The 23,081-nt window shown below is 41.5% G+C and overlaps 3 protein-coding genes across 4 annotated transcripts in view; 1 reads left to right on the plus strand and 2 right to left on the minus strand.

Moving 5' to 3' along the window:
- LOC115160826 (interleukin-1 receptor-like 1) overlaps positions 1–3,619 on the minus strand; it is a 32,125-nt gene extending 28,506 nt beyond the window's left edge. Inside the window, exon 1 of the mRNA XM_029711287.1 lies at positions 3,396–3,619. The gene's annotated coding sequence lies outside the window, so the exon portion shown is untranslated. The remainder of the gene's footprint in view (positions 1–3,395) is intronic.
- Positions 3,620–10,196: 6,577 nt separating this feature from the next.
- On the plus strand, positions 10,197–13,288 carry LOC115160827 (GTPase IMAP family member 8-like). Its single transcript, XM_029711291.1, has 4 exons — positions 10,197–10,477; positions 10,688–11,392; positions 11,549–12,760; positions 12,876–13,288. Exons 1-4 carry the CDS (start codon positions 10,450–10,452, stop codon positions 13,175–13,177), a joined length of 2,247 nt encoding a protein of 748 aa, XP_029567151.1. The 5' UTR covers positions 10,197–10,449; the 3' UTR covers positions 13,178–13,288.
- Positions 13,289–19,430: 6,142 nt separating this feature from the next.
- LOC115160828 (aryl hydrocarbon receptor-like) overlaps positions 19,431–23,081 on the minus strand; it is a 57,236-nt gene continuing 53,585 nt past the window's right edge. For both annotated transcript variants that reach the window (XM_029711293.1, XM_029711292.1), the window contains exon 11: positions 19,431–21,427. In XM_029711293.1, the coding sequence (XP_029567153.1) occupies positions 21,278–21,427 (150 nt within the window). In that variant the 3' untranslated portion in view covers positions 19,431–21,277. The remainder of the gene's footprint in view (positions 21,428–23,081) is intronic.

The raw sequence follows: 23,081 nt of genomic DNA on the forward strand, positions 1-23,081 counted from the left end.
TTATTTATGTATGATGTTAAAATAGGTGTTCATTGGTCATTCAGTATTGTTGTAATTGTCATTATTACAAGTAATATATATATACACATAAATAACTTGTTGTAATTGTCATTATAACAATACTGAATGACCAATGAACACTTATTTTAACTTAATACATAAATAAAATATATATAAAATATATATATAAAAAACATTTTTTTTTTTTTTTAAACCCGCCTTTTTTCATCCTCCAATAATCAGTATCGGTGTTGAAAAATTATAATCGGTCGACCTCTACTTGCTTTCAAAACATGTTACATTGTTTATCAACTCATTGGACAACAATTTACACTATGATGATACTCTTAATGGTGACCCGCCCCATCTGTGGTCTGAGGGGTTGGTGTATAGGGAGGCTGATGACTCCTTTATAACTGGAACTGACATGAAAGCAGACCTCAAAGATGACAGGTGACTGGCATTTCCCCAGGGCAACATGCAAACATGGTAGCAACACATCATCACTAGTCTACAGAACACCATCCTGCTTCAACGTCACCATCTTTTCTCCCTATGTTGATGTTTGTTGTTCTTTTTATTTTAGCGTTAAATATTTTTTAACCAGGACAGATTCATGCAAGCCTTAACAGACAGAGTGCAGCTTCATTGCATTGTGTGTGTGAACTTAGACAACACCTCCTCGGTAGTATTACGTTTTGATTGGCAAGTGGTGAGGGACACTGATTCCGAAAGATTCACATACATCTGCCCTCTGTTAAAAAATAAAATAAACTCCTCATGTTTATTTCTCAATATAGAATGCTGGGGGTAAAAAGTAGTTAAGGTTAGTTGAAGTATAACTAGTTGTAAAGCTGAAGAGATGAGGGTCCCATAAGAATCTGCTCCTAGTTACAGTAATAGTTAAGAGGGCCCCATTTTAATAACACTTACTGTCCCATGATGCTTCTGCGTTCGATACATCTGTTAGAAATCCTGTTACATCTCTCAACTGTCAATACAACTGTTACAGTAGACAAACCTGGACTCAGGGTGAGACGAAACACTGTCAAAGTAAACCCGTCACACTCCAATTTAGTCTCCAGAGTGGCGCAGGGGTCTAAGGCACTGCATCTCAGTGCTAGAGGTGTCACTACAAACCCTGGTTCGATCCTGAGCTGTATCACAGGCGGGGAGGGTTTGGCCGGGTTAAGCCGTCATTGTAAAATAAGAATTTGTTCTGAACCGACTTGCCTAGTTAAATAACAATTGTATGATATGTTAAACTTTGTATTGTACTAATTTGTGGATGTCCATCATCAATTTTGTATTTTATGTTACAAATTACAATTCATATGATATGTTACAAATTGCAATTTGTTATGGCTAATGTTAGCTAGGTTATCTAGGTGGTTAATGTTAGCTAGGCTAGGGGTTAGAGTTAAGGTTAGGAGTTAGATTAAAGGGTTAAGGTTAGGGTCAGCTGACATTAAGTAGTAGCAAAGAAGATAAAAGTAGCAAGTAGTTGAAAAGTTTCTAATTATCTAAAATGCTAAGGTTGTCCGTGATGAGATTCGAGCATGTAACCTCTGGGTTGCTAGACGTTAACTTCATATGCCTGACCAACCACCCTACTTTCATTTTTGAGTTAAGTAACCTTCTCTCTTACGTAACCATACCAAATGTAAGATATAATACTAATTTGCATATCCCGGATTTACATTTACTCTGTTACGTCTAGTCTATGAGACCAGGCTGCAGTAGTTTAGGAGTTGAGGGTCAAACGATTGAGCTCATCTCCACAGTGTCCTTCCCATAATTCCAAACTACAATACCCATCAGACACTGGCGCAGTCTAACCTCTCCCTCAAATATCTATCAGTCCAGGGCTGCGTTTCAAAAATCAAAGTACACAGACCTCGGCCCTAAGCCCTTGGGAGAATCCCCACGGCCATATTTCTTGTCGGTCCAAATGATTAGCAATGATCAGCCCTCGTTTTTAATGGAGTTTGCGAGTGTACAATTATGTTCACTTCGGGGCCTGAAACGCTCCATAATTAAATTTGCGATGATTGTACATCAGCTAAGAAAAGTCTTCCAAAAACTCAAACGTCAATATGTAGTCAACATACAAGTGTAACTAAAAACTAATGTAAATAAGTTAGAAATTGTGCTACTAATGCACAAACACGTGTCATAAAATCGATTATGTTTTTGTTTGGTTAGCTTTTGGAAATTGTAGAAATATATATATTTTCCCTTATTCACACTAATGTTATTTAGCTAATTAATTTGCTAGTTATCATACAGTAGGTGTATATTAATAATTATATAGTTAATATAAGTAGACACTATATCATGTTTTATAATTATGTTCATATTTACTGTATGTCTTGGGATGAACCCAAACACTCAATTGATGGTTAAACTTGCAAATATTTTATTATTTATTTATTAAACTTGCAAATATGTTATTCTTTATTCTTGGGAACTATAGTATAGTTCCCAAGATGAAAACAATTTGTTCCACAATGGCGATAAAAAAATTAATACTTCAACTTAACTGTGGAGGCTCACAACTTAACTGTGGGCACACAGCCAAAAGTGTAAACATGATGCAATTGACATTTTAACGTCATTGACGGAGCGCATATAAAGCACCCACAAGCTACCCATAGCTGAAAACACAAACATCGCGGGATGATCGAGTGACGAATTTCCGGGCAAGGGCGGTCCATTTAAAAAGGATTTTCCTTCCTCCATAGCCCTGCAACTCGTCAGACGTCATCAGAAGTATCCACTTAATTTGATGGCTGAAGCGTTAGCGTGTCTTTTAAGTGTGGAATGTTGCCCAGCTGTGTGTATATATTTCCATGACAACAGGACAAATACAGAGAAGTTATTTGACATTTTCTAACACTGGAATGTTTTTATTGGAAAAATCCTACTCTAACTCCGTAGCGGTGCATGGGTTGTGATAATTGCGTTGTTTGTTCTATAACCTGTTAATTCATATGCCTTGCGACCGTGACAAAACCAAAATAAATTAAACCACACCTTTGTTTTACCACAAAACCAGATAGCAACCCCTGTCCAGTGAAGTCCACAATGCATATACAGTAACAGACCGTTACATGACCTACAGCATGGCCGAGTAAGTTTCCGACATTTTCGGACCACTTAACAACTATTGACTTAGAACCAGAGAGTTACCACAAGTCACAAAGAAACCATGAGCTGCCTCCACTATTCCAGCACCATTTCAACTTTAACATTTAAACATAATCAAATCACCTCTGCTTAGTCTAATACAGTGACAACTAAAATATACACAATAATTTGGTCCAGTCAACGTAAGCTAAATATAATGTGGCTGTCTGATTTCTGTGTGCATGTAGAAAAACATGTTGACTCACCGTAGTTGTAGAGACCGTTTTGTCATTAGCGTTTATCACTCTGTCATACAGTACACGCTTTATATTTTTGTTGTCCTAGGCTACCTGGCTAAAATGCTTGTTCGCTAGCCTAACCAAATATGTTTATAACTAAACCAAGATAGACCACATCCTGTCCTTTCAAAAAGGAACAAATGAGTCATAGTGAGCAGAGCCATGTACGCGTTAGGACACGTTCCTATTTCCGTTAGGGAACGCCTACTCTGGAGCAGTGTTGCAAACTCATTTTCAGGGGAAGTTGATAGAGGCAGGTCGATTTGTTGCTAAATGACGTTGTGATGTCATTGCGTAATAACGTTAAACTGCGTCATTTCGTTGAATACACAATAACGTTACTCAAATTGACTGGCCAGCTCGGCAAAAAATATGATTTGACATTTGTTAGTTTAGATTTATTTGTTTATTATCATATATTTTTATTTGTAAAAGTGATATAAACACAACACATTTTTAGATGATCACATTTTTATTTTTAAACACAACACATTGAATTATTGAACAATTACACATTATTGAACAACTACATTTTATTTATTTTCTTAACTAGTAAACCTACACATTCTGAACATTATAGTTTTAAGGAGTGTATTGGTAGCTAGTTAACATGCTACCTAACTGATCTACAATTACAGGTACAGGCTAATAACAAGGTATATATGCTATCTTATTGAACAAGCAACTTAACTCAAATAATGATGTATGCGCTAGGCATCTCTTTCCAGCTCTCTGCTGCTTGGCTGGCTAGCTGCTCAATGGATTCCTCCAGATATTGCCACTTTTTTCGCACAAACTGCAGTACACACTGCCACCATCAGTTGTGTGTCTCCGCCAGTTCCAGAAAGTCCACTCCTTGCATACGTGAATCATAGATTGGCAAGGAAATCCTCTTCATCTTCACTGTCCAACTGCATTGTCACGGAGCTGGAACCAGCAGAAGAGGATGGAGTGGCCTTAAAACTGTATGCTGCTATGGTGCCAAACTGCTGCAGAACTTCACTTGGTAGTTTATGCTGGTAACAGATATCACCAGCCACTTCAGTCCATACCGCACCAGGAGTATGGAGTTGAGAGTGTGCAGTGACATTCTATTTCTTAACTTTGACTTGACCACACTCATTTGGCTGAACAGCCGTTCAACCACCACATTTGAGGGTGGCGAGGAGAGGGCAGCGAGTGCAGCTTTGCACAGTTCTTCAAATGGATTTGACCCGGAAGAGTCCGTGTAGTTATTGACTTCACTCCAAAACTCGACTGTATTTTCAGTTGAGTCCCACCCAAACAGATGGATGTTTCTCCATTGGGAAACAATTTTATCAATTGTTTGGGGCTGGTATCCCAGTCGCTCAGCTACTTTAATAATTTCAGTGGTGCCTTTATTGTGCTTAACACTGAACAAGGCCATGTTTCGCAACGATTCAAGGTTGTCTTGGAGCCTTGCTTGCAGCTCCTTGCTTAAAGCAACAATGTAGTTGATGCACGGTCTCCGAATGACCTTTTTGTCGTCTGGCGCAAGACTGAGTTGGTACACCGTGCTCTTGAAAAGGTACCGAAGGTATGGTGATGGACTGAGATGTCCATCAATGGCATCCTTCAGGACATCAATTTTTGCCATAGGGTTGACTACTCTGCTGCAAATTGATGTTATGAGGTGTACCAGATTGTCCAAAAGCTTGACAGGATCTGTTTGCTCTCCCTCAAATGACTTCACTGCAACTTGTACGTCAGACAGGATTGATTTCAAGAATGTCAGGTAGACATAGTTGGTCTTGTCCATGTACATGGCGTGGAGCACATCCGCCATGGAGCAACGCTCACTGGCCTTGGTCACCTCAAAGTGGAGTTTCAGTTCTTCCCATTGGCTCAATATACGAGTTACCGCAGGCTCAATCGATAGCCAACGTGTGGCACACACTTTCGTGGTCTGCAGGGGTTTCTGGCCACAATTAATGGTGGCATACACTGCTTTGTACGCCTCGCGCCGTTTTGGGGAAATGGAAAACCAGTTGTAGGTTTCCCTGATTAAGTACTCAACACTCCTAGGGATGGTTTCTTTGGATGCTGCACTGACAGACAATTGTAAAGAATGGCACACACAGCAGATGAGTACCAAATTGGGCAATGCACATTCTTCATTTAAAATCATGTGCACCCCGTTGTGCACCCCAGTCATCACGGACGCATTATCAGTGCCAATACCCTGAAGATTCTCTTTTTTAAGGTTACACTTCTCAAGAAACTCAACTACCGCCTTTGCTATTGATCTGGCATCGCCCCCCTCCAATTCAACCAGCCCGGGAAATGTGGACACAATGGTTCTTTTTTTAGCACTGAAATACTGAATCACCACACAAAGGTATTTCGAGACACTGACATCAGTGGACTCATCCAAAAGGAGACTGAACTTCTCATCCCCCATATCTGATGTTACCCTTTTGAGAAAATAAGGAACCAGTACTCCCCTAATCATTTCTGTGCGGTGCGGTGCGGTGCATTTGGAAGTTTGTTGCTGCCACAGAATCTGAAAAGCCAGCTTTGCAAGCCATACCTAAATGGTCGCATGCTAGCAGCGAACAATGCTCTGCAGTGGCCATTGCCATAGTAGCTTCTGCGCTTTTGCAGTTATCCACTTTTTTAACCAACTGTGGTAATGTAGACTGCGTTGCGGGGTTGTACAGTTTTGATTTATTTATATGTTTCGCTGTAGCACAATGTTCTTTGATGTCATACATTTTTGCAAGCATATCTGACTTTCAGTACGCACAGTATGCCCGACAATCATCCCCAATTACTGGCTTCAGCCACCCTTTAAATTCAGACTCCCACTCTTTTCTGTACTTCTGGCTGTACAATTTTGATTGAGACATGTTGATTGATGTAAATTCTGTTCAAGATCAAACATTTGTGACCAACTATATTCATTGGGTTTGTCTCGTCGAACGCATACTACTGCTGCTGCAGTCAGCCAACAATGATTTTTAATTTGCTAAAATTGCTGCTGGCCTGCTGCTGCCTGTGCAAGAGTTGAGCGCCTGCTGCTGACGTCACTCACAATGCACTTTCGCAGCCAGGACATGTGTTGTGACTGAGTATGTGACAGAGAAAATCGTTTTTGTGTCATTTAGAGGGAAAATGAGTGCATTTTAGCGTTTGAGTCACTTTTCAAAAGTTGCTAAAAGTTCCAAATACATTTTTAAAAGTAGCTAAATTTGTTGCTAGGTGCTGTTTGAAAACAAAATTGCCAGGGTATTCTGAAAAGTTGCTAAATCTAGCAACAAAATTGCTAAATTGGCATCACTGCTCTGAAGTGCGCGTGTGCAATAACTCAACTCGCTTTAGCACTCCTTCTGAACGACGCAATTTTTTTAAAACTTTGGCAAAGGGTAAAGTCTACAAAACTTAGTCCACTATGTTTGTAACATATTCTAGTTTTGGGAACAGAACATTTAATTTAGATCAAATGTTTCATCGATGAGAAAATTAGCAGAACATCTGCCAAAATCCATCTCTTTCCATCTTCTACCACTGCCAGCCACTGGGCTTCCTCTATAAATCTGATGAAATATCTGTCTCATTGTTCTGTGGCATAACTTCAATTCGTGGGCAATGTTAGCTAGTTAACATTAGCCTTCTACATCGAACTACATATAACTTAAATCCTCTCAGGCCAGGGGCACAACAATGTATGAATTAATGGTTGGATCAGAATTGCCGTTATAATCATTGGCCAGTTCGGAGAATTAAGTAAAACAACAAGTCCAAATCCCTGTCTCCAGCCATGGCTAATTTAGGAAAGGGACAATTTTAGCTAGCTGGCTAGCTAGCCACCGGTGGACAACAACACAATAAGATGCAACAATTCTAGTTTTTCTGTCAATGACATTGACTAAGTTTTGTAGACTTTACCCTTTAGTAATGATTATTTTATTTATCTTTCAAAAAAAAGTATAATCTTTAAAAATATATATATATATACTGCGCAAATAAATAAAGGGAACACTAAAATCACACATCCTAGATCTGAATGAATGAAATAATCTTATTAAATGCTTTTTTCTTTACATAGTTGAATGTGCTGACAACAAAATCACACAAAAATAATCAATGGAAATCCAATTTATCAACCCATGGAGGTCTGGATTTGGAGTCACACTCAAAATTAAAGTGGAAAACCACACTACAGGCTGATCCAACTTTGATGTAATGTCCTTAAAACAAGTCAAAATGAGGCTCAGTAGTGTGTGTGGCCTCCACGTGCCTGTATGACCTCCCTACAATGCCTGGGCATGCTCCTGATGAGGTGGCGGATGGTCTCCTGAGGGATCTCCTCCCAGACCTGGACTAAAGTATCCGCCAACTCCTGGACAGTCTGTGGTGCAACGTGGCGTTGGTGGATGGAGCGAGACATGATGTCCCAGATGTGCTCAATTGGATTCAGGTCTGGGGAACCTGTCGGGCCAGTCCATAGCATCAATGCCTTCCTCTTGCAGGAACTGCTGACACACTCCAGCCACATGAGGTCTAGCATTGTCTTGCATTAAGAACCCAGGGCCAACCGCACCAGCATATGGTCTCACAAGGGGTCTGAGGATCTCATCTCGGTACCTAATGGCAGTCAGGCTACCTCTGGCGAGCACATGGAGGGCTGTGCGGCCCCCCAAAGAAATGCCACCCCACACCATGACTGACCCACCGCCAAACTGGTCATGCTGGAGGATGTTGCAGGCAGCAGAACGTTCTCCACGGCGTCTCCAGACTCTGTCACGTCTGTCACATGTGCTCAGTGTGAACCTGCTTCATCTGTGAAGAGCACAGGGCGCCAGTGGCTAATTTGCCAATCTTGGTGTTCTCTGGCAAATGCCAAACGGCCTGCACGGTGTTGGGCTGTAAGCACAACTCCCACCTGTGGACGTCGGGCCCTCATACCACCCTCATGGAGTCTGTTTCTGACCGTTTGAGCAGACACATGCACATTTGTGGCCTGCTGGAGGTCATTTTGCAGGGCTCTGGCAGTGCTCCTCCTGCTCCTCCTTGCACAAAGGCGGAGGTAGCGGTCCTGCTGCTGGGTTGTTGCCCTCCTACGGCCTCCTCCACGTCTCCTGATGTACTGGCCTGTCTCCTGGTAGCGCCTCCATGCTCTGGACACTACGCTGACAGACACAGCAAGCCTTCTTGCCACAGCTCGCATTGATGTGCCATCCTGGATGAGCTGCACTACCTGAGCCACTTGTGTGGGTTGTAGACTCCGTCTCATGCTACCACTAGAGTGAAAGCACCGCCAGCATTCAAAAGTGACCAAAACATCAGCCAGGAAGCATAAGAACTGAGATGTGGTCTGTGGTCACCACCTGCCGAACCACTCCTTTATTGGGGGTGTCTTGCTAATTGCCTATAATTTCCACTTGTTGTCTATTCCATTTGCACAACAGCATGTGAAATTTATTGTCAATCAGTGTTGCTTCCTAAGTGGACAGTTTGATTTCACAGAAGTGTGATTGACTTGGAGTTACATTGTGTTGTTTAAGTGTTCCCTTTATTTTTTTGAGCAGTGTATAATAATAATCTAGGCCTCCCAAGTGGCACTGTATCACAGTGCTTGTGGCGTCATTGCAGACCTTGGTTCGATCCCAACCAGCTGTGACCGGGAGTCTCAATGGGCAGTGCACAATTGGCCCAGTGTCGTCCGGGTTAGGGGAGGGTTTGGCCAAGGGGGCTGCATGACTCGACCTTCGACTCTGCCGAGCCTGTTGGAAATCACAAAATTGGGGGTAAAATACCCCCCAAATATATATACTGTATATTCTTCCGCTTTGACATTCCATATTAGTTTTTGTAGATTGTTGATTAAAAAAAAAGACAATTAAATCCATTTTGATCACACATTGTAACACAATGAAATGTGAAGAAATCCAGGAGGTCTGAAGACTTTGGCAAGGCACAGTATTAGTCACACGCTTCACACAGCAATATCACATTGAAATACCCATGTGTTACAAATACCCATGGTTTATATGCAAGTCCCACCATAGACTTGGACTATGTGTGTTCCAAACTCTGAGGAGCTGTATATAATAGAAATATACAATTTACATAATGTAAATTATGAATATGTTGTATTGACTGAAATTATAATTGTATTTAGCAGAACCATTGCTCACATGCGTTGGCAATAACAGACCGTTTGAATGACAAGCTGAGAATCAACTAACAAATCTTACGCTGATACTATGATGTTTACATGGCGTTTTCACTAAGGAGGTGGGAAAACACAAATAATAATAGATCTCTTGCACAAGCAGGTTGAAGGGAGTGGGTCCCTTCAGTACAGTCTTCAAATGTATCTGAAGAAAATACTGTACACTGGATTGCAAACTCAGCCCTTTATTATTTAAGCTTAAAAGCCCTCAGTGACTCCAGGAAGTCTTGCAATAATATCTCTAGGAGAGAGCTTGTTAAGTATTTTTTGAGAATGACAGTAATTTATCAGGATTTCTTAACTGTAGCCAAGTCCCTATTACTTTTTACATGGCTTGCAATCATTTAATGCTCACTCAGGGATTCTTTTACAGCCTGGCAGTGGAACAGCTGTTACATTCACTCTGAATTTGAATCTGAATAATAAAAGCTTTTTGAGGAAGCGGATAAATACTTTTGTAAGGCACACCATTCTAAACTTTACTTGATGTTAGATTAGCATTTTTGCATGGATAATTTTCTGACATTTGGTGTTCAATGACATGACAGAAATCATTAGATTCACTACTGACTACCTATTTAACTGTGTCTGTCAGTCAATGTAATTTGCTTTATGAAGATGTGTTATCTTTACTGAACAAAATGTCATTTCTCAGCAATGTGGGTGGAGTTACATTACAGTCAGGAGAAACTGGACTTTGACTGTTGAGCGCCCGCATGACCAGCAAGTCAAAATGAAAGATAATGGAAAGGATAGTAGGGTTCAATGACTATACTTCAGGGAAGTCCAACAAAGGGAGAAAGAGAGAGAGAGAGGTACTAAATGGCTTCCAGAGCAAAGAGACAGAATGGTCAGTTACTGAGTTATATCTACCTTTTCAGTGCATTGTTTACAGTTTTCTCACATTTTATTTACAGTATATAGGCCTCTTCATCAATAGTCATATGTTATGTTGATTCTAGCTAAAAATATTGGTCATATATTAGAAATTTAGTAATACTGTAATGCCTAAATTCAAGTCTTTTATATTTTATAAAACATGTACTCTCCTCTCTAATAGGGGACCAGCGTAGTCTCCCTGAGCTGAGAATCATCCTCCTGGGGAGGGATTGGCTGGAGAAGAGTCAAACAGGAAACACCATCCTGGACAGGAAGCTGTTTGACACCAGGAGGGACGTGGAGATGTGTGTGAGGAGACAGAGTCTAGTGGACGGCCGGCAGGTCACTGTGGTCAACACATCAGACAGATGCATCCAGTACTCCGTGCAGGACCCTTTCCTTGTCCTCCGTAACATAGAAGCCAGCATATCCATGTGTCAACCAGGTCCTCATGCCTTCCTCATGGTCATCCCTTTGAACTCACGCAAAGGCAGGGAATGGACAGTAGAGGGCCCCCTCAAGCTTCTCAACCATATACTCTGGAGACACATGATGGTAGTGTTTACCCAATGTGAGAAACTCAGGGGAATGTCACTAGAGGAACACATAGCGAGACATGGGTTTCTCCAGGAGATGGTGGGGAAGTGTGGGCATAGGTATCATGCTTTAAACACTAGGGCCAACACATGGGGCAATGATGTCACTCAGGTCCCAGAGCTGCTGAGGAAGATAGATAAAATGGTGGCAGCTGTTCCTGGTTATGTTGTCATGAATGAGAGGTTTTCAATGGCAATTGAGGCTAAGAGGATGGCAGAGGAGGAGAGGGCGAGCTTGAGATGGATGAAGGTTCAGAGACAGAGGGAAACACTCAGATCTCTGCTCAGGGGTGAGGATCGGACGAATTCTAAATATATACTGTATATATATTTTTTTTTACCAAATGATTTCCCCAAAACCTTTACCCTTACATTTGAATTGGTCCGGTACCATATCTGAAATCATGCAAATAGATTGTAATCTAAAATAAATATCTCCCATTTAGGTAAGTCCCACCAACTATCTGAAGCTGAACAGAGAATCATGATAGTGGGACCTCGACTAGTTGGGAAGAGCTCATCTGGAAATAGCATCCTGGGTAAGAAAAACTTTGAGGCTGGACACACGACTTCACACAGTGTGAAAAGACAGGGTGACATCACCGTAAGACAAGTCACAGTGGTGGACACACCCGGGTGGCATGGGCGATACTGCACTGAGGACACTCCTGAAGTAGTAAGAATTGAGATTACCCAAGGTGCATCTCTTTGTGCTCCCGAGCCGCACGCGGTCCTCGTGGTCGTACGCTGTGACGAAACATTCACAGAGACAGACCGGTCAAGAGCAGAAGAACAACTGAATCGTATTGGTTGGTCAGTCTGGAGTCAAGCTATAGTGTTGTTCACCTGGGGAGACAAGCTTGGAGACGTAGCCATCGAACTTCACATCGAGAGATGGCCTGCCCTTCAGTGGCTTGTCGATAAATGTAGCAACAGGTACCATGTCTTTGATAACACAAGCCCGGCTGGAGGCCCTCAGGTCAAAGAACTTCTGGAGAAAATTGAGGAGACAGTGATGGGAAACGATGGTGAACACTGGCTCAAAATGTACTGGGAGCTCAGGGAGAGCAACAAGAAGTTGACAAAAAGCTCTGAGGAGATTGGGAGAAGACTAGAGGAGGAAGAGAGGGAGAATGACAAGCTTAAAAGGATGATTGAAGAGAAAGAGAGGAAAGTAGAGGAAATAGATAAGCGATATGAGGAGAAAGATGGAATGTTGAAAGAGATGGAGCAGAGAAACACAATGAGAGAAAAGGAGATAGAAGACAGACATATGGAGTACGAAAGAGAGAAGGAATCCCTCAAACAAATGTGTGTGGAGAAAGACAGAGCATTGGATCAGATGGAGAGGAAGCATGAAAGAGAAAGTAAAGAACTGAGAGACAAGATAGAAAACCTAGAAAATAGAAAGTTTGAAAGAGAAGATGAGTTGAATGCCATGATTGTTGAGATACAGAAGGAGTTACAAGAGAACAAACAAAGGTATGAAATGAAAGAAGTGGAGATATCAATGCTAGAGAGAGATGTAGCGGAGTTTAAGCAGCAGAATAAAGTGAGAGAAGACATGATCAACCATGTGAAGATTAAGGAGGATCGAATACAACTACACAGAGTGGAATCTACAGCACCTGCGGACATAGTGGACAACTCTTGTCTAAGTGAGTGCGTTAACTGCCCCTATATCAGATCTCATTTAGCTATAAATGTAGTTAAATTAAGTAAAATATGGTGATTGTTAATGCTTAATCATAATGCATGCGCTCTCTTTTACAGAGACTCAACATAGAAATTTGAGAAAGACGCAGATGTTGTCACAGAAGGATGGTGAGAGGCAGAGGGACACAGCAGGACGAGAGCAGAGAGTTGGAGATGAACAGAGAGAAGCACCATGGTTGAAGGTTGGGGCAGCAGTACTGGGGGCAGTGGTTGGGGCCTTGGCTGGTTCTGTGAGGGCACCACTAAGTGCAGCCACAGGGACTACTATAGGGGCTGCAGCAGGGGTTCTGCTGGGGAGTTTACTGATACAAGAGGAAGAGGCCAGAGAGAATAAAGTGGAGTCTGATTCCCATGATTAATTAAAAACTTATTCGGGATTGGTGGGTCCCCAGTGGGACGTTTGAGCTAACGTAGGCTAATGCAATTAGCATGTGGTTGTAAGTAACAAGAACATTTCCCAGGACATAGACATATCTGATATTGGCAAAAAGCTTAAATTCTTGTTAATCTCACTGTACTGTCCAAATTACAGTAGCTATTACAGTGAAAGAATACCATGCTATTGTTTGAGGAGAGTGCACAGTTTTGAACATGAAAAGTTATTAATAAGCAAATAAGGCACATTTGGGCAGTCTTGATACAACATTTTGAACAGGAATGCAATGGTTCATTGGATCAGTCTAAAACTTTGCACATACACTGATGCCATCTAGTGGACAAAATCTAAGTTGAACCTGGGCTGGAATAATACATTATGGCCTTTCTCTTGCATTTCAAAGATGATGGTACACATCTTTTTTTTTTAAACGGTTGGTTTCTTCTTTGTATTGTCTTTTACCAGATCTAATGTGTTATATTCTCCTACATTCCTTTAACATTTCCACAAATGTAAAAGTCTTTCCTTTCAAATGGTACCAATAATATGCATATCCTTGCTTCAGGGCCTGAGCTACAGGCAGTTAGATTTGTGTATGTCATTTTGGCGAAAATTGAAAAAATGGGGCCGATCCTTAAGTTAACCATTGAAACAAGCATTTCGCTACACTTGCATTAACATCTGCTAACCATGTGTATGTGACCAATACAATTTGATTTGATTTGAACAGTTGACCCAGCACACTGTAGAATCTGTTTGAGAAGCAGAATAGTAGTTCGGTAAATAGTTTTAGGGAGACCGGTAAAAGGTAAAAGGAGCAACTAACGTCTTTGCATAAAGGGATAGTTTGCCCAAATTACATATGGTTTCCTAATTACCTTGGGTGACTTTCCAGAACTTTTCATAGTCCGTGGCGCTAAGGTTATCTTTCATCAATTGCCCACGTTTTCATGATTTTGTTTACCTGATTTGTAGTACCGGTATACATTTATATCTTTTGTATTTATACTGCTGCAATCAAATTACTCTATATTGAGACAGTAAAGAATTCCTGTATCTGAACTTGGTATCTATGAGTATTTATATCACAGAGGCTTCGGATGCATAGCAATATGTCTGTATTGACCATTATAACGAATAATCATCTATAGAGGATTGTAATGGATGGGGTAGGAATAAAGATGATAATCTCAGTTTCAACTGACTATGTTTTGCGATTGGATATGAAATGAATGGTTGATTCATTTTTACTACTGGGTCTCACTATGACAATTTAATTATCCCACTCCCATTGTAGCGACAGATACACTTCAATGTATTCAGAAAGACAAACATTATGCTGAATCGGACACCAGTAATTTCGGCTTACTTGAAAATGTTGACATCTCCCACCCCCTGGGGGCTTTGGAGCATTGTACCATTTAGACCATTTAGTTCAGTGCTGATGCTCGCAAAATTAGTCTTCGTAAGAAGTGAGCGCGCACAGGACTCGCATCTAACCAATGAGCCTGTGACTGGCTGGAGGGGGTCGTAATCAACCATATCCAGCTACACAGGCCTGGCCTCCAGGTATTTGTCCTCCCCCAGAATCCCTCGCTCAGAACTAGTCAGATCGAGATGTGTAACGAGATCCACGTTTCAGTGCAGGAGGGCTGGATGGAGGGAAAGAGGGAAGAAGGGAAGGAACAAGGTATACAGGAGGAGAAAAGAGTGAGCGGAGAAATAGAAAACCGCTAGGGGTCAACTATGATGAAAGGTCACGATGACTAAATATTTATATCAGCAACATCAACACAGCCACAACAACATCTCTGTAATTGAAAACAGAATACGTGAGCAGTTCTGGGAAAACTCAACCCCTTCCAAGGATTGGATTTGCTGACCAAGCCTTTGTTTAGAGAAAAGCAGGCTGTTGACCAGGGACTACTATTTCTGCTTTAACTTCTCCTAACCTGTCTGGTGAATAAGATAGCCTGGACCTTTTAGCTTTGACCTTAAATAAAGGTTAAATATATATATATTTTTTAATTAACCAAGTTGAATCCTTGCCTAAACTTAACCGATTTGGTCTTTTTGCATTACTGCAGTCATTATTTTGACCAGCTAATGTCATAATTTTGACAAGTCAGGTCACTCCAAGTCATAATTCATCTTTCCAAAATCCGGCTGTTAGACAAATATTGCAATGACATGTTATCAAGTTAATTCAATGGTAAATGTCTGTTGAATAATCTCCAGTGACATCAGAAACCAGACTGCTAGTTTCACTGTTAAGGCATTATGGCAGCATGTAATACAGCCCTTCGGATGTCCTGAGCACATTCACTCAGACCGGGGAGCTATGTAATATGCATAAGGAGCAGCTTTTGAGTCAGCCATTGTTGCCGAACTGAGTAAGATGTATGGAGCCACACCCTACTGGCCACAAGGTAATGAGCCAGTAGAAACATTTAACCACACCCTATTGTCCCTTTCAAGTTCACTAGAGGAGGAAGAACAGACCCACTGGGTGTACAAACTCCCTGAGCTGACACATGCTTATAACAACAGTGTTAATCAAATCAAATCAAATTGTATTTGTCACATGCACCAAATACAACAGGTGTAGACCTTACAGTGAAATGCTTACAAAATGACACCACTAGTCTGTCTCCTTTATATGTGATGTTTGGCAGGCATGCCTGTCTCCCAGTGGACATGGTAATGGAGACAACCTTACCGACCAGGGGGAACACAAGAAGCTACAACGGGCCTATGAAACTGTAGCAAAACAAGCAGAACAAAGACAACACAGAGACAAATACTGATGTGTCAGATGAGCCAAGGTATTGCCTCTACTCCCAGGAGAGAGAGAGATACACTGAGAAACTTTAGTTGGAGGGCTCAGGGTAAGTTGGCCCCAAGATGGTGACCAGAACACTTTGTAATAGTTGCCTCCTTATTCCCAGATGACTCCATGTACAGAATTAGGCCTGAAGGACAGGAAGGACCAGAACGGACAACTCACAGGAATAATTTGAGAACATGCCCTTACCCTTTGGTGCCGTGGGTGCTGGCACCACAGAAGACGCCAGCACCCACGGAACCTCCTGGAGAGATGCCTGAAAGGGTGCCAGCACCCAGGTCTCAACCTGACCCTCCAGGAGAGGTGCCTGAAAGGGTGGATCAAACAAACCCTACTCAATAGGGCCGAGGAGAGTCGAGGACAGAGGACCAACAAAGAAGGTCCACAAGGACCAATCTAAGGGTGATGCCTGCCCGATATTGCAGGTCAGTAAGGTTGGTCTGCACGACAACCCATCGTGGAGTGCAACTGAAACTCTTTTTCTTTTCCCATTCAAGTGTGAACCATGTTTTCATAACAAACACATGCTTATTTTTTTTTCTTTGATTCGATTGACAGCGTGCATGCAAATTAATTGTGTGTGTGTTTTCCCGAGTTGCATCTCCCCCAGGTCCGAAATGAAACACAGCTAAGGCTGATTCATCCGCTTATTGCCCTTGTGCAGAATATGAAGCGGCGCCGGCCACGATTGGAGTGTCCTCTTTGCAATAGACTCACCTGGCTGTCATTGGTTGGTAGTCCGGCAGCATTTCTGGTACTAGGTTCTCGGTGTGGAGAACGGAGGAATTCGGAGCTCATTCATGGGGTAGGACATTCATTGATGGACAATTGATTTTAATCGTTTTTAAACATTTTAATCTCTGGAGGAGCTTGCTTGTTTTACACAATGTTTTGGATGTCAATGAGCGCAGTAGGCTATATCGCGACTGGACAGGTGCTGTGATAAGAGGGGAGTGAAATCACAGGCGAGTAGGCTACATTCATATTCACCCCAAATTACTCTGTGCCTTGCAAGATTGTCCTTTGGATGTTCTCACGGTCTTTCTGGTGCCTCAACTTCTGTCTCCCTGTCTAAGAAGGCTCAGTGGTGGCAGAGAAATTGACCCGCTAGTGTGGACGTATAGATCCTATTGGACACTGTGGACAATATAAGGATTGCGCAATAAGAACATTCTCCCCAACCCGAAGTGGACTCTTAAAGCACAAGGTTCCGGTTTCAGAATATCCTGATTTTGGGGCGACTCTTAAAGGGCCAGCGGCTCATTTCAGAAAATACTATTTCCCACTTCCCTCAACCACCCTCACCTGAAGATCAAGAAACTCTTGACCACTTGGCAACTTTGTGTGGTCTCTGTCAACTGGTGAATTGGAGAGATCGAATCTGTGCGCCTTTAGTCTTTTTTTTACATTGGTCTTAATCTTCCTTTCTACAGAGGTTCTAGCCCTCTTTTAAACACTAGGTGGCGTAGTATGGCTACAGACTATACTGTGACGTATGCTCCAACTACGTAGGCCCCCGTTTTCTCCGGCTGGGAATCAATGCCAATAAACATCCCACAATGACACTCTTCAGCCGTTGTGAGTGGGAACACAACAGAACAGGATGTATTTGGGTGATGATTCACTCGTCCCTGGCCCTCTGTCTGCAGGACAGCTGGCTAATTGGGTGGTCATTATCTCAATATATCTGGTTTTTCTTTAGCCAGCCGAGCCTGACAAAGATCATATCTCTAAATGGAGCATTATATCCATAACATTGTCCCTTGGGCACACTTGGTCATGTTGGTTGCTTTTTTTGCCTTGTTATTTCGAAATAGGATGAGATGGGTCATGTCTAAATGTTTCGTATCTTATAGGTCGAGAGCGGAAAGACCCCCCTCCCCTCAGCTAGTCATCATCAGATTCAAAGTGACGTCCACTCTGCCTCTCGTTGACATATGCCTAAAAGAACCGAAACATTTCCCCTTTCAAATGAAAAATAAGACAAATTGAGGACGTTTCCCTTGGCCATATGTCAGAAAGCCACAGGATGCATCGATTATAATCACTGCACCCCTCTGCTCTTATTATGGGCCTTTTCCTTGTCACTTTCCCTCGCATTATCTGTAGGCTATGCACTATAAAGTTGCAATGGCACAGTGGTGATGTCAGCATTTTGCTTTGGGTAACACCATCCAATACTATTAAACATTTTTCGAAGAGTTCCTTAAGTTTGCTGTTTGTTGAGTAGCTTAAGCCTAAGAGAGCGTGAGAGCTTCAAATTTTACGTGGTGAAAGTGACAGAGAGGTGGCTTCCGCCTCTAAATGTATATTGTAATGTACACATTGTTTATTTTGTATAGACAAGCTGTTCCTTATGAATTATGTAAGGTTAGGGCATAAGTCCTATATGATCTCTGTTGCTCAGTCACTAACCTGGGGGAAGGAGTATGATGGACACACAGCCTGCTGAAGCGTAACCATGGTGTAAGGACCATCACAATATTGTGACTGCTCCTCCTCCCTCCTCTTCCCCTCCTCTCCCTCTTCCCTTCTCAACCCACATGGCCTGCGTTCCCCTCTGGCGGCCCGCAGGTCACAAAGCATTACGGTAAGCTCTGTGGGCTGAGACGAGGCTGCTCAGTCTGGGTCACTCCACTATTAAGGCTGAAACAGCACCGACAGGAGCCTCCTCAGCTAACCCAAATGTATCTCTTCTCTTTTCAAAAGCCCCAGCCAAGCCACGGGCTATAGAAACTCCTGAAATAGCACCGACAGGAGCCTCCTCAGCTAGCCCAAATGTATCTCTTCTCTTTTTAAAAGCCCCAGCCAAGCCACGGCTATAGAGACTACTGTGCACAGAAAGATAAAACAAACATACAACAGAAAGCATCAAGCTCAAATACAGTAGTCTGCTTTTTTCACAACGCCGGTGATGTCAAAAGCAAAACTTTTATTTTACCAAAATACTTAAAGAGGACTAGAGCCATCTTCCTGAAATAAAAAGGGTTCTACTCAGCCTTACCATGTCTGGTTTTCGGCCTGGGCTATGATGATGAAAAAAGCAGCCGTGGCCTACTCTGAAATCCCATTAAGAAGCAGAGAGAGAGAGCAGTCTAGCCATAGAAGCAATATGTATCCGTATGGAGGAGAGGAAAGTGAACAGGCCATCCCTTTTAAAGCATGTGTGAATATTTCTGAAGTACTGCTGCGGTAAAGCCGGGGCCAAAGTTCAAACCATCATAAAGAGATCCTGTATTTTAGTCTCCCTCTCTGATGTGATTCATGCTATTCATTTAACTCTCCATTGGACACGGTGGTTGGACCCAAAGACACTTAAAAAATGCCTTGTTAAAGATAAATCTCAGTTGAACACATTTGCCAAATAATAGTAATATTATTCAAGTTCCAATGTGATTGCAGAAATCCTTTATTTCAAAGGACCAAAGGGATACATTTCAAAGAAGCAGTCAAAGGACATGGGTAAAAATGTATCCATTTTCTATCATTATAACATCTGCACCTGCTCCTGTTAGCATGTTCATGTAAATTCAATGTGACTACGTAAAAGACAAAATAAAATTCTCAAAACATTAAATTCCTTGAGTGTCAGTAGTATGGCACAATTTTGTAATTTCAGAAGAGTGACATGAGAGTAAGTACAGTATATGTACAATCAAAACGGAATCAAGACAAGAGTTCAAGCAGCAGTGTGTTTTAAAAATAGTGCTTAAAACAAGTGAAATGACACAGAACCTAATTACATACCTGTATTTCTCCAAACCATTGTTTGTTTTAATGTACCATTTTTTTTATCACATTGTTAATAGGTCGCATCAATCATATTAAATATATCAAACATTTTCATAGTAAAACAAGAAAGGGGAAAGAAACCAATTTGATTCTGAAAACATGTAACCACTTGTATCACATTTCAACTTAAAACTCATAATAATAACAATGATAATGACAATCATTTTTGTAACAACCACAAGGAAATCGCTTTTCAGCATCTTCATGATGACATCATTTTATTCAGCTTTACTTCCCAATCATTTACTATTTGCATAAAACATTCAAAATTGTATCCTTCCAGAAGAGACCTTATAATACTCACGTTTGGTTTTTCAGTGTTTCCAAATCTGTCAGTGAACTGTCATTAGACCATCATCTTAAGACCGGAATAGTTGTTGGAAACATCTAGATTCTGACAATATACTTCCTCTCTCACCAAGATGTTACCCTCTAATGCATTGTATGTTAGAGGACATGAATGACAATTGATGAAAACTTAATTGTTGTCAAATAAATAAATACTGAGGTCAAATGAGTGTCTTCTGCTAGTTCGGTCACAGTTGACTTTAGTATTGGACAAGCACTCACCCAGAGGTACAAGATGTCAATGACAACATCAGAAGGATAATTCAAGTGAAATAAATATTATTATGATAATTGTACAGAAGTGTATGTGCCTGTGAGGACATCACCTGAAATATAATACCATTTGTTTTTACAAAAAAAGACAATTATTGTCACAGATTCCCCAACATACATCAGTAACAGCCACCTTAAATATTAAAACGTAAAAATAAAAAATAAAAATGGACCTAAATAACTCTGGTATCCCCGACCGACTTCCATATCAGCATCAGTGGGTGGTTGAAATAAAGTGCAGGATATTCTAGACCAAATTCAGATATTCTAAAGCTTTTTTGTATTTTTTACTTGACATCACGTATCTCATTTTCTAAGACAATTCATGAGCATTGACCTTTGCATTTGAAAGTTACATTCCTGTTGTATGACAACTCGTAACACTGGTGATGATGTCATGTGTCACAAATCATAAAGATGATGGTGCCATTAGCATCTATACATGCTGGGGTAGGTAGTGTCTCCATGACTACCAATTACCATGCTGTACTTCAAATGGGAGGAAAAAGAGAATACTTTTTTTACATGAAAAACACAGAAACAACAGTTAAAAGACTCTCATTTACTTCTCTGTGTTATTTTTAAAAAACGTAATAAAACTCAACTTTAGCGCTCTGACAGCATATTATAAACAAAGGACTCAAATGATAATTATGTCATTATAAAACGTCAAACAAAACAAAAAGTACCAAAAACATTTAGGCCTACGTCTTGTTTTTGATCCATGTTATCAACTAGTTGTACAGTACAAGGCTGGTCCAGTGGTAGGATGGGTGGTTGTGACCCTCCTTCAGTCAGTCTGACTGGTCCCCTGGTGGTCCCCAGTCAGAGGTAAAAGCCTGAGGACTGGGCATCAGGGAGGCTGGATAAAGTGTCAGGGCAGGGGAGCTGGCTGACAGAGGGCACCACACCATTCCCATTGGGCAGAACACAGCCTCCTGAGTAGGTCCCGTTAAAAATGCAGCCATTTTCCATCTAAGAAAAGAGGAAGAAGAAGACAGGGAAACAATGATGGGAAACTGCACGTCAGCTTGTGAATGGTATATGACCGTTGATGGTTGATTACCATCAGCAGACTAACACATGACATATCTATGACTGCATTGTCAGAAGTATTGGCGATTTAATCAAGAGTTGTTGAAAGATACATTCTCAATATCAAACCATCAAAAATCATACATCTAAAAAATTATTTTTACCTTACCCAGATTGTGATTCGCAGTATTCATTCTTGAAGTTATTCTTGAATTAATCGTGATCGTAATGATTTATCTAAACACATTGTGGCCGTGAATTACAATTGTCCTGGTGTGAACTATGGATAATCACTGTCACTTCCGACTAATTTGCCTCAAATCTGGGATCACATACTTGTCAGTTCCCTTTAAAAAGTCTCCATTAATTCAATGCACGGTCTGAATTGCAGTTCCAGGGGGTCAGTAGGGCATTAGAGAGTGCAGCTTAGGATAACCTACAGTATGTATGTCTCTTTCATGTTGTTGCACTGGACGGATGTACTATGCCAACTAGAGTCAATGTCCCAATAGGCCCTGTTATGAATGCTCCAAATGTATCCACTCTCTGTCCATCAGAAACAATAGGACAATCCACTTTGAACTGAAAATGCTGACTGGATTTTTCTACAGGCATCACTGAAAGCCTGCCGCTGGCCTCTATCCCCACCCCCTCTTTGCCTGAACCTCTGTGTGTCTTTATTAGGTAATGGTACAGTAGCAGAGCAAATTCGTAGGTCAGGAAAAAAAGGAAAACAACTCAGGCTGGCCAGAAGGCCTTTTATCTTAGATTCATACTGGTGACCCTGAACATACACACAGAACAAGTGGCACAAAATGGGTGGTGGTAACTGTTCCTTGACAGATTCCTACTTTCACTCCTCCTCACTCTCGTCAACAAGAAGATCATTATTTTGTCCCCACTTCTTTATGATTATTTAACAATAAACTCTCCATTATGATTATGATCAGTGCACCAGCTGTTGTTTACAAGAGCGCACAACAAAGCCTATTCCCCCTCAGGAGACTGAAAAGATTTGGCATGAATCCTCAGATCCTCAAAAGGTTCTACAGCTGCATCATCGAGAGCATCCTGAATGGTTGGTTGCATCACTGCCTGGTATGGCAACTGCTCGGCCTCCGACCGCAAGGTGCTACAGAGGGTAGTGCGTACAGCCCAGCACATCACTGGGGCCAAGCTCCCTGCCATCCAGGACCTCTATATTAGGTGGTGTCAGAGGAAGGCCCTAAAAAATTGCCACCCTAGTCATTGACTGTTCTCTCTGCTACCACACGGCAAGCGGTACCGGAGTGACAAGTCTAGGTCCAAAAGACTTCTTAACAGGTTCTATCCCCAAGCCATAAGACTCCTGAACAGCTAATCAAAGGGCTACCCAGACCGCTCTTTTACGCTGCTGCTACTCTCTGTTTATTATCTATGCATAGTCACTTTAACTCTACCTACATGTACATATTACCTCAATTACCTCAACTAACCGGTGTCCCCGCACATTGACTCTGTACCGGTACCCCCTGTATATAGCCTTCCTTGTTATTTTACTGCTGCTGTTTAATTATTTGTTACTTTTATTTTCTGTGTTTTACGTATCTATTTT

Source organism: Salmo trutta, chromosome 24 (genome assembly GCF_901001165.1).
Source record: "Salmo trutta chromosome 24, fSalTru1.1, whole genome shotgun sequence".
Lineage (NCBI taxonomy): Eukaryota > Metazoa > Chordata > Actinopteri > Salmoniformes > Salmonidae > Salmo > Salmo trutta.

What these genes read in the sequence shown, in the direction of transcription:
- LOC115160827 (XM_029711291.1), top strand. Translation starts at nt 10,450, where the DNA reads ATGGCTTCCAGAGCAAAGAGACAGAATG. An exon ending in CAGAGCAAAGAGACAGAATG is followed by an intron (nt 10,478 to 10,687) that starts GTCAGTTACTGA and finishes CCTCTCTAATAG; the next exon opens with GGGACCAGCGTAGTCTCCCT. An exon ending in ACTCAGATCTCTGCTCAGGG is followed by an intron (nt 11,393 to 11,548) that starts GTGAGGATCGGA and finishes TCTCCCATTTAG; the next exon opens with GTAAGTCCCACCAACTATCT.